Source organism: Benincasa hispida, chromosome 7 (assembly GCF_009727055.1).
Source record: "Benincasa hispida cultivar B227 chromosome 7, ASM972705v1, whole genome shotgun sequence".
NCBI classification, from domain to species: Eukaryota; Viridiplantae; Streptophyta; class Magnoliopsida; order Cucurbitales; family Cucurbitaceae; genus Benincasa; species Benincasa hispida.
This window is the reverse complement of record NC_052355.1, coordinates 32,471,865-32,484,432: the sequence shown is the minus strand read 5'-3', so window position 1 is coordinate 32,484,432 and position 12,568 is coordinate 32,471,865. Positions and strand designations below refer to the sequence as shown.

Sequence of the window (12,568 nt, the reverse complement as noted above, 5' to 3'; positions counted from 1 at the left end):
TAAATTATTTAAAAACATGTTAAATAATAAATGGGGATAATATGTAATACGGTAGTACTATATCTTTCTATAGTTTGGATAGAGTATTAAACTAAGAGCAATACTTAGGCTGCACCTAAGTAATATGCTTCCTATTTTTATACACACATCACAAATAATTTTTTATATTTTTAAAAAACAACTAAGTTTGATAAGGTGTTCCTAAGTTTAGCCCATGTTGTATCTGTTGGGATTCGTGTTCTAATTTTCCCGTAGTCTCGTTGTTTGTAATGATACACATTGTTTTAGGAATAAAATAACTGTTATTTCATTCTAGCATTTACTTATATCCAATAAACAAATCTTAATGGTTATCTTATGTAAATTTAAGCATGTATATGTGATATACAATTGGATCATGTGATAACCTAAATAGATCTGTCGTATAAGGATTAATGTGGAATACCCGATCTAGTGACACTACGGATACGACCCGCTTTGTAGAGGTTTGCAAGTGTTGTAAACTACTACAGATGGTAGATCCTGACCATTTATGTGGAGACGTGCGAGCAAGAGTGTCCTATACAAAGAGTTTGTATAAGACCGGATCATGAGATGACTAGACTCTGTATATAATGTCGTTGATACTGGAGACTTACATCTCACTTAAACGACCATAGGTGACACGACCTTAATCCTGAGTGTTTTAGAAACTCTCGTCTTTGAGGGTGGTTCTTTAATTAGTATGGGTGAGAGTGGCTAGATTGTCAACTCAACATGCCTACCTGTTTAGGAACTTGTCTGATTTGGGAGCTGGGACTCAATACACAAGATGAAATTCACACATTCCCCGAAATAGGAGTAAGTAGAGACTAGAGAGATTGCTTCCTTAAGAGCTGATTATGGGCTTGAACATAGTGGCTACCGCTTCTCTTTAGAAGAGAGGACCCAGTCATAGTAAGACTATGACTATGTTCATTAGAGGGATTGTTTAGCTCATCGCCATTCATCAACTCCATCCACAAAAACATTTAACAATTAAACACAAATGTAGAAACCCACAAAGATTGTAAAAGAAGTTCAAAACTAAATTGAAATTTGGAATATCTTTCCGCTGCTCATGGAAATCCTCGTGTTCGATTTCCTTCAGTATCTAAGTTTTGTTCCTTAAACTAAAATAAATAGGGTGTGTGTATGTATATATATGTGTCCCCAATACAGTAATACTTAGGTATATCTCGGAAATCACTCATCTTTGTACATCTATTTTCATTATTCACATAAAAAATATTAAAATATTTCAAAAAAAAAAAAAAAGAAAAAGGCAAAATTTATCTATAAAAATTTATAATTGAATAATTTGATGGGATACACATAAACATGTCGGGATGCACAAACTATTTTTCTACCCTGTATTATAAAATAAGTATAAACATAACACCTTTGCAAAAAAAAAGTATAAACATAATGCAATGTTGAGTCAGTCAATGATATTAGTCTAAGAATGCTGGTTGAAATCACCTCCTCTTGTTCCTTCCTCCTCTATAAATCTCTTCTTCTCGCATAGCCATAGCCATCTCTCAGAGCTTTCTCTCTCCTCTTTCTCTCTCTAATCTTACAATCATCTCTCCCAATTTCAATTCCAATGATACTCTCAGAGCCCCCAAAGAGTAACACCACCACCAAATTAATGCACATCAAAGAATTCTTTGGCTTCTCCCACTCCTCTTCTTCAAAATCCCTCCACTCCTCTTCTTCCTTTCCCATCTCCGCCCACCGGAGACTCCCGCCGTCAAGCTATGACCCTTCCGAGTCGGCGGCCATGGAAGAGGCCATAATTAACTCCGAACCCATCATCACGAAATGGGACCCGGATTCTTCTGAGTTCAATAGAATCACCTTCCTCTTCCGCCATGGCAGAGCCGAATCCGGCGAGTTCATTGACTCCGTCAATAGCCTCCGACAGGCAATGGACTTTTTTATATCGGCAAATTCCACTTCATCCGTCCTTGTTATTGCTCAGAAGTTGATGCAGGCCGCTATGAGAAGATTGGAGAAGGAATTTTACCAGATTTTGAGTGAGAATCGCCAGAATCTAGACCCCGAATCCATCTCCAGCAGATCCTCTGACCGGTCGACGGCTGATGGGGAAACCGGTGGGGATTCCATTACCGAGTTCGATAGAGTTTCGGCTGATTTGAAATCGATTGCGGATTGTATGATTGATTCTGGGTATGGGAAAGAGTGTGTTAAAATCTATAAAGTAATCAGAAAATCGATTGTTGATGAAACTCTGTATCGCCTTGGAACAGAAAAATTCAAAATTTCGAGAATTCTGAAATGGAATTGGGATTCGCTCGAGCAAATAATCAAGAATTGGATGAATTCGGTTAATATCGCTGTGAATACACTGTTTCGTGGCGAGAGATTTCTCTGCAACCATGTTTTTTCGAGATCGGAAAGAATCAGAGAGTCCTGTTTTTCTGAAATCACAAAAGATGGTGCAATCACTTTGTTAAAATTCCCGGAACTGGTAGCAAAAGGGAAGAAAGATTCCGACAAAATCTTTATATTAATGGAGCTTTACGAAGCGAATTCCGACGTATTGCCGGAAATTGAAGTCATATTCGACTCTGTTTCAACATCCGACATTAAAACCCAAGCTCAAACGTCGATGACGAAACTCGCTGATTCAATCCGTGACATTCTTTCTGAATTTGAAATAACAATTCAAAAAGATTCATCCAAAAATCCAACCCCCGGCGGCGGAATCCACCCACTAACCCGATCAGCGATGAGCTACATCTCGTCTCTCGGCGACTACGCTAGCACCCTCTCCGACATCCTCACCGTCGAAAACTCTCCAATTCCGTCGTCGTACCTGGAGACCATCGCCGCCGACGACGCACTGTCGTCGCCAGTGGCAGCGCAACTCGGGTGGCTAATTCTAGTCCTCCTCTGTAAACTAGACACAAAAGCAGAGATGTACAGAGACGTATCATTATCATACTTATTCCTAGCGAACAATTTGAATTTCATTGTGAAGACGGCGGCGACGACGAATCTCAAAACACTAATCGGCGTCGAGTGGGTGGCGAATCACAGGAGTAAAGTGAAGGTGTATGCGGCGAATTATGAAGCGACGGCGTGGAACAGAGTGATGAAATCGTTGCCGGAGAGAGGGTCGGAGGAAGTGGGGTCGGCGGAGACGGCGGCGGAGGGGTTCAAGAGTTTCAATGCGGCGTTTGAAGAAGCGTATCGGAAGCAAACGTCGTGGAGAGTGGAGGATGGGAATTTGAGAGATGAATTGAAAATGTCGATAGCGAAGAAAGTTGTGCCGATTTACAGAGAATTTTACGAGGGGTGTCTTGAGAAAATGAATGTGAATGTGGGTGTTGTGAGATTTTCACCGGATGATTTGGGGAATTATTTGTCGGATTTGTTTCATGGAGTTTCTTCATCGGCAAGTTCCTCTTCTTCTTCTTCACGGTAATGCGTAAAGGGGAGGAAGAAAGTGATGAGGTGGCCTTACATGATACGTCCACGTGTCGAATTGTATAAAATTCAGATATTCTGAGCTGGATATGTTGATTTTTTTTAATACAAATTCAAAAATGAGCTTTTATTTACTATATTTGTCCCTATGATTTTGGTTGTTTGTAAATATGGTTCATAAGGTGTGAAGAGGGAGTTTCAATTTGATTCTTGGTTAAATTTGACAAATCATTATTGTGTCTACTATATTTAATTTAATACATGTGAGATTAATAATACCAAGAATGAAAATAAGCTGAAAATAATTTAAAAAATTTCTATCATTCCCATATTTAACTTCATTAGTTTATAATTTTTGACAAATTGTATTAATTATTATATATATTTACATTATTTTAACATATCACTAATAATGAATGGAGAGACTAAAATAAGTCTAGTCCAACCGACATAAATATATATGGACGACTAATAAATCTATGATTCGAATTTCTCACTTCCATTGTACTGAATGATGGAATCTTTCTCTCCCTCTCTCTTTTTCTCAATTTGCCACAAATGATTCATGGACCTCAATTCAACTATTGCTTGAGCTATGATTGGGCCTCAACTGTTACTTGTGCTTTGATTGGGTTTAACCAATCTAGAAAAAGATGGGTTGGGTTGAATCTTAATATTTAGACTCCGTTGGGTTATTATTTGATTTTCTAATTTTTTTTTTGAAAATTAAACTTATTTCATCTATATTTCTTAAAATGATTTGCATCATTGTACAATAGTTGAACTTTTAGCCAAATTCCAAAAAACAAAACACGACTTTCTAAAAACTATTTTTTTTAATTCTCAAAATTTAGCCTAGTTTTTTAAACCATTGGTGAAAAGTAGATAACAAATAAAGAAATTTGGAGGTGGAAGTAGTGTCCATAAACTTAATTTTCAAAAATAAAAACAAAAAACAGGACCTTAGTTTTCATCTCTTACATTTAGCCATATAAAATTGTTGTCAATATGAATATATCTCAAACATGAATTTATATTATCAATCTTAAGGTGGGACTTCAATTTTCTCAATTTAATAATATGAAATTGTCAGCCATTTTGTATCAACATCATTGAATATTTTCTTATTCATGACTAATGTGCAGTTGTTGAATCAATTCATATTTGCTAATTTTAGCCTTACTTAGTCATTAAATATTTATTACATGCATGAAAATTCAATCTCCTATTTCTATTTTTGATATCTTAAAAAAATGGTCTACGGGATTAGGTCATATTTTTATTTAAATATGGAGTGACCTTTTGGACGAACATTCTTTGACTAGTTGAATATAATTTAAGTTGACTATTAAATTATTTTCTTATATGGATGAAAAACACACTTTGGTTGTTACACAAATTAATGTTGTGGCATTTGAAACCATGTCATTCATTATTAAACCATTCACAATAGAGTAAAAAAAAAAAAAAAATAGTTAATAAACTAATGATAGAATAAATCTAAAAAATTTGATAGAGTAATTGAGATTGTAACCTACTACTAAAATTAAATGCAAAACTTTTCCAACACAATTTATAGAACTTTAATCTCACAAAAGTCTGAAAATGAAAGTTTCAAATCTCACTATCCCTGTTTGAATACATATATAACATAATCTTATAATCAAAGAATTCAATGTATTGATGATAGAACTTTGTAAAATCATAGAATTATGTGGAAACTTTCATGTTCTAAATCAATTAAAAAATGTTTTGATAGAAGTTTTTACAGTCAAATCTAGATTTCAATGATATAAACAAAGAAAAATAAATATTTTTTTCCTATTTAAATCTAGAGATTTGAACCGAAGGAAAACGAGGGAGAATAAAGAAAATGAGGGAGAGTAAAAAAACAGACCAAAATAATCGAGCGCTTAAGTGAGATTTGGTAGTTGGAGTCCCAAATATTAGGTGGGCTATTGTAGCCCACCTGCCCAACTAGATATAGGGGCCCAAACGCCCCCAGGTATTTAACCATTGTTTCATATGAGAGAGTCAAGTAGGCAATAAAAAGAAAGAAATGAAAAAAAAAAAAAAAAACAAAATCGAGAGAGTGAAACTATTGAAATGATATTTTAGTCTTTTAGTTTTACGCTAAAAACTCCTATTTCGGTCCATGTAATCTCAAATATTTTAAGAGATTTTTGAGGGTCTGTAATAGAATGAGTTTATGACGTAATGTAATCCAAAACTCATGTTTGAATTGAGTGTTTTGAGTTCAAATTTGTAGTACCAAATTCATTTTGTTCCTACATCTTTCAATCTAACCATATTTTACATTGTTTTCATGTTTCACGATCTTATTTTCGCTTCGCTCCCGATTACTCACTTATCCCAACATTCTTTTGATTTTCAATAATCTTAATTATATTTCAACCTTAAAAAAAAAAAAAAACTATGTATTTTCAAATCTTTTCTTATCTTAGTTTTTATATAGTTTAGCCTTTTTTTCTATACTTTGAACAAAAATGACCATTTTGATATTTTGTTTATTTTAGCCTACTTCTTTTAATCATAAATCTAATTTTTTTTAATCTTTTATTTGTATTATCATCAATCTTAGTGAGGGTTAATAGAATTTATTAAAATTAATGAAAACTTTTTATAAATGCGAGCCGAATTAAATAAATTAACAAATTTTTTTGCTAATAAGAATTAATCAATAATTTTATAAATATACACCCACTTAAAAAGATTAATAAATGGGTAGCATTAATAATTTCAAACAATCAATTTAATTTTCACAATAGGATTAGTAAAGTATATGTAAAAATCAATTCAACCAATTTAAATAGATAAATATGAATAATTGATTTAAGGAATTAACAATTGCAATTAATTTCTTGCAATGAAACATAATAACCAAAATTAATTGCAAAAATAAATTAGAGGAGGGATAGAGAAATTAACACCGATAATTTTATAGTAATTTGACACAACTAGCCTACATCTACTTTTCAAGCTAATCTCACCGACTTTCCATGGATTAGAGCTCAACCACCACACTACTCTTTTTGCTAGTTCAAGAGCAAACTCAATTATTTCTACGGGTAACGATCAAACCATTATAACTGCCTTTTTCTGGGATCAAGAACAACCCCTTACACTAGATTTTATAAATGAATAACAAGATGAGAAAACCTCTCTTAAAGAGTAGGCTTACGAATTAAAGCCCTCAGAATCGATCCTCACAATATAAAATTCTCTCTCAAGAGAAGATGAAAAGAAGAAAATTGAAGCTTAGAGAGAACAACAATGAAGATTTTGTGTTTTTAGAGAGGATTAAAAAACCAATGAAAATCATTGTGTTACTTTGGAGAAGAAGTTGTGTTTAAATAAAGAACGAGGATGGTGAAATCCAAATTTAATTTGAGCCTTTAGATCTTGTTAAAAAATTTGAATGATGGAGATTTCTTAATCAATTTTTAGACACACAAAAAAAAATAAATATAATAATACATATTTTTTAAAATCATCTCTTTTAAACCCATTAAAAAGCAAATACGCACCATATGTCCAAAACTAGTGGAATAACGAGATTCCAATTACATTTCTAATATTTAGTTTTGATAATTTCAAGTATATGATATAAGGAAGATGTCTAAATAATATAAACACACAGGTCGCCAAAATGAATATTAAAAAGGTTTGATTCACTCACTCCATATATAGTAAAAAAACGAAGGGTGTTAAAAAAACACGATGAACGGAAAACACAATCAACATTCATACATTTTAGATCTCATTTGTACTGAGTTCAAATAAATGAAAATTTTGTGGGTTGGTTAATTCTTGAGTTCACAAATGAAAATTTTGTGGATTGGTTAATTATTGAGTTCACCTAAAATAGCCTAAATTAACTCCATCCATCCAATTTTTTGTTAATTTTAAAATTTATATATATATATTATATATATATATATATATATATATATATATATATATATATATATATATATATAAATATTTACTTATTTATGATTATTCTACATATATTTATTTTAGGTTTTTTTTAATTTCATCATTTTTGGATAATTTATTTTCCAACAACTTCTAAAGAATAATTTTTTAACATTTTGGAAAGAAAAAAAATTCAAGATCTAAATTGAAATTAAGTTGTTAATCTTAATTCAATATATGAAAATAAGTAAATCAATTTTTTTTACTTATTTAACATTTTACTCCTGTTTAATAAAAAAATGAAATAAATACTCGATTATCCTAAATCAATTTAATTCGAATATTTCATAGTTGATTGACTTTGATATATTTTTTAATAATTATTTAGGTAGAAGAAATAATTAGGTTGGATAGTCCTTCAATCTAATCTAACCCAAAACTACCACTAACAAATGCCTGGAAGCTGCGATGGTCATTAGAGATGTCCAATTTTTCCGTGGGGACAGAACCTCCGAACGGGGCGAGGATTCCCCGATTAGGCGGAGAATGGGAGAGGGAGTGGGGAAAAAAAATTCCCCGTGAGCTAAACAGGGACGGGGAATGCATTCCCCATCTCTACCAAGCCCCGGCCCCGCCCTGTTCCTCGTCCTCGCCCCGATTAGCTTTTACCTATTTATGTAGTATAGTTATTTAATGTTATGTTATTATTATTATTATATAAATATTACATTTAAATTTCAAATTTGATTATTTATTGAGAAAGATAATAAAATAGTTTAAATTTAGATTATATATGTGAATAATTTAATTTATATTTATTATTTTTTAAGTAATTTATCTTTAAATTCAAATTATCATATAAAACTAACTATAATAATAATTTAGTGATAAAGTCAATTATTTAATTAAAATTTATGATTTAAATTAATTGGCTTTTTTTAAAAAAAAAACTTGTAAAAATTCATTTTGGGAATCCAATCCCTGTAAATTCCCATGTCCGTAAAAAATTTCACGGAAATGGAGAATGGGGACGGGCTGGGGAATGACATCGCACCCACACGTAGACATCTCTTATGGTCATTCCATGAGAGAATTTAATTTTTTTTTTTTTTTTTTTAAAAAAAAACAAAACTTCACCACCACCTTCGCCGAGCCTTACCGGAGACGCTCCGTTGAACAGCGACGACCCTGACCGACGCGCCATCCAATTTGAAGCCGGTCGTCCTCCGTCTGCCACATCACAAAAGTCAAAAGTCAGAAACACACCCGTCGCCATGGGAGAACCTCCATTTTCAGCCGTAATTTTCCATCGATCTTAGCATATCTCATCATTCTTCTCTCCCAACCACCAAGGGACCCACCATCTCCCACAGTTTCTTCTCCTCTCTGTAAAACCCTAAATCCTACGTGCCGTCATCTCACCATGACGCGTCAAATCCCTACAGGCCTAAACTCTCCTCGACCTTTCAGGTGGCAATGGAAGAGGAGTGTCCGTTCTCCTTGTCGAAGCAACTGGAGAGGTTAGTAATGAGTTCAAACTTCTAATCGATTCTTCAATGCAATTAGAAAACCGATTATATCCCATTTCATTAATTGCATATTTGAATTGAAAATGGTTCTTCATTCAGTGAATCTTATACATGAAATAACTTCTTCCTCTGTTTTTATTTTGTCTTGTGATTTTGATAATTCTGATGTGATATCTCATAGCAATCTGTATTTTGTTCCCATTCATTGAGATTGTAATTAATGGCTTCCCTTTGTTCCATGATTGCTACCAGTTACCATATTGAATCTACCAAAGCCATTATCCATGCCATTGATGAGTAACTTTGTAGAATTCAAAATACTTATTTTCCTACTCTCTCTCTACTCATTATTGAGAATGGTTTGTTTCCTCTCAGTTAATGTATTCATCTTTGAGAGGAAATATTAAATGAGACTTCTACATTGTAGCTGACTAGTTTGTTTTTTACCGTTAAATGTACAAGAAAATAATTATTTTGAATCTATCTGTGTTATTACGGTATACGGATTTTTGAATCTACATCCAACAGTTACTTTTCAACTCATGAGGACATTGGTTATTCAGTTACCAACTACCCAACTAACCAAAAACAGAACAAAGAGAGAATTTTAGATCATGTTTCCCAAGGAAACGACAACTTTGAAGAACCCTCCTAATAATTAAACTGAAATTTATTACATGCGTGTTTTGAGCTTCTAATGACCCCTGGTTAGTTTTCTAAGTGGATCATATTCTAGGTTAGATAATAAGTTTTCTTGTAATTTGGAAGTATGTACCATATTTTAACCATATGAGGTGGGTTGGTTACCTTTGGTCTATTGAGTCTTTTATTGGCCCATCAAAATTTAATGGCACTTTTGATCTACCAAACTATTTACAGGCTGGAATTCTCATCTCTTTGTGAGCAAAGTAAATTACGTGGCTATCTTAGTTGGTACAGAACTTGAATATATTATATATGTACACTACATAGAATGTGAAGAGCCAACTGGAACTTGAACTCCTCACTCTTACTCTGTTCATGGAGATTTTCATGGTAATATGTTTGCTGTCTCTCTTCTATGTTGTCTTCTACATTTGGAAGTTGATTCTGCAAAGGAGAGGCCAGTGCTGCTACCTGTTAGGATATGAGTGCTATAAAGCTACTGAAGACAGGAAGCTGAGCATGGAATCCTGTGTAAATATTATCTTGAGGAACAAGAACTTGGGGCTTGAAGAATACAGATACCTACTCAAAAGCATCGTCAATTCGGGATTAGGTGGAGAAACGTATGGCCCGAGAAACGTAATTTCAGCCAGAGAAGAAAACCCTTCTCTATCAGAAGCTATTTTAGAGATGGATGATGTGTTTTCAAGTACACTTGATAAGCTCTTCGCTAAGACGGGTGTTTCACCATCTGACATAGATATACTTATTGTAAATGTGTCTTTGTTCTCCCCGGCGCCCTCGTTAACTGCTCGAATTATAAACCGTTACAAGATGAAGGAAGACATCAAGGCCTTCAACCTCTCTGGGATGGGTTGCAGTGCAAGTATTGTTGCTATTGATCTTGTGAAACACTTGTTCAAGACAAACAGGAATGCTTGTGCTGTTGTTGTTAGTACAGAATCTATAGGGCCAAACTGGTATAGTGGAAAGGAACAGCCTATGATGCTTACAAACTGTTTGTACCGCTCGGGAGGTTGTTCGATGCTCTTGACGAATAATGCGGCTTTGAAGCATTCTGCTTTGCTGAAACTTAAATGCATTCTTCGAACGCATCTGGGATCAAGTAATGAAGCGTATGGATGTTCCATTCAAGTCGAAGATGACCATGGTCACCGAGGTTTTCGTCTTACCAAACACATAAAAGCTGTTGCAACTCAAGCTCTCACCTTCAACCTTCAAAGTCTACTGCCTAGAATTTTACCATTGAGGGAAATAATTCGCTATGCCATCCTAACTCATCCACTTTACAAAGTCATTGACAGGAACATTGAAGCAAAGAAAGTACGTTTGAATCTCAAGACTGGAGTCGACCACTTCGGGATACCACCAACCGAAAGGGCGGTCATCGATGGGCTCGGTAAGAGCTTAGGTCTGAGTGATTATGACCTAGAACCTGCCAGAATGGCACTCCATAGATTTGGAAACACATCCACAGGTGGCCTTTGGTATGTTTTAGGCTACATGGAAGCCAAAAAAAGGCTAAAAAAGGGTGACAAGATTCTGATGATAAGCTTTGGAGCCGGCTATGAATGCAACAGCTGTGTGTGGGAGGTTATGAGCAACTTGAAAGATGCAAATGTCTGGAAAGACTGCATCCTTAGCTACCCTATAAAAAACACCAAGAATCCGCTTGCCGAAAAGTGCGGTTGGCTCAACGATGAACGTCTATCATTCGTTAAGTTTGACGACGTAAAACAAAATCTACAGCGACAAATTCTTTGAAAAAAAGGTCTGTTTTTTTTCTTGTTTCTCTGTCTCTCTGTTCCAGGTTTGGGAGGGGAGGTAATGTAACTTTACTGCTTGCTTTGCTTGTAAAAGATTGCTTGTTTTTTGTTGCTTCTTTATTTTCTTTAGTGATCATCAGCTAAGTTCTCATCTCATTTCACAAATATATCCATTTGAATTGCATTCGATTTCAATTCAGTTCGGTTTAAACATTATGATTCAATAAGATTCAATAATGTGATTAGCAATGATTCAGTGATTGTTGATTGGTATCTTTGTAAAAGAATCAAAACTTTTGTTGTTTTTTGTTACTATTGTGGTATTGAATTATATGATGTTATAATTTCTCCTGCTATGGAATGCACTATGACTGTGAGAGAGCATTAAATTTTGTAATTGATGAACTCCGTATTATATGCCATAATGTCTTGAAATAATTTTGTGCCTGAGAACACTGTTGGGTGTAATATGTGGAGGAGAAGCTCACATAGTAAAACACTTTAGTAAAATGTAACTTTAATACTGGATAATGCAATTACAGCTTCACTGTTGTTTTACACTACTTTGTACCTTAACAAAGTTATTTATGGACAAAAGCCAAAGATTTCTGTGTGGTCTTATCTTTTTAAGAACAAATGAATTAAAGAGGAGAGGGAGAGAGAAAATAATACAAAATTACGACTATTAATTTTACGTCCAATTAGGGGTCTCAAACCTTTGATTTTAGAGTTGGAGCCATGTTCATTTTGATATGTCCTTTAACTTCAAAAGTAATGTTTAACTTGTAATTTTATGATCAATTCGTCATTGCTTTATTCAACTTCTTTATAAGACATTTTCAAAGTTTAGGTATTTTTTTAACACAAAATTAAAAGTTTGTTTTCAATTATAGAAAAAATCAAAATATTTATAAATAATAGTAAAATATCACTTTCAGTTTATCGCGGTCTATCACAGATAGACGGTGATATTTTGTTATTATTTGTGAATATTTTTATCAGTTTTGTCATTTAAAATAATTTCTCTTAGAAGTTTCGAAATTTATTAGAGACGTTGAGAAGTTTAGAGACCAAATAAATACAAATATGAAAGTTAGTAAGACTAAATTTATAACATTTTGGAAGATGAAAGTTATAATTTAAGTTGGAGGTAATATTTTGGAAACATTTGAAGGTGGAGAAGCAAAATTAAGA

The 12,568-nt window shown here is 33.7% G+C and overlaps 2 protein-coding genes across 2 annotated transcripts; both read left to right on the top strand.

Moving 5' to 3' along the window:
- The first annotated feature begins 1,417 nt into the window (after positions 1-1,417).
- Positions 1,418-3,611, top strand: LOC120081750 (exocyst complex component EXO70H1). Its single transcript, XM_039036869.1, has one exon. It carries the CDS (start codon positions 1,625-1,627, stop codon positions 3,470-3,472), a length of 1,848 nt encoding a protein of 615 aa, XP_038892797.1. The 5' UTR covers positions 1,418-1,624; the 3' UTR covers positions 3,473-3,611.
- Positions 3,612-9,856: 6,245 nt separating this feature from the next.
- Positions 9,857-11,647, top strand: LOC120081149 (3-ketoacyl-CoA synthase 19-like). Its single transcript, XM_039035830.1, has one exon. The coding sequence runs from the start codon at positions 9,963-9,965 to the stop codon at positions 11,370-11,372; it is 1,410 nt and encodes a 469-aa protein (XP_038891758.1). The 5' UTR covers positions 9,857-9,962; the 3' UTR covers positions 11,373-11,647.
- The last annotated feature ends 921 nt before the right edge of the window (positions 11,648-12,568 follow it).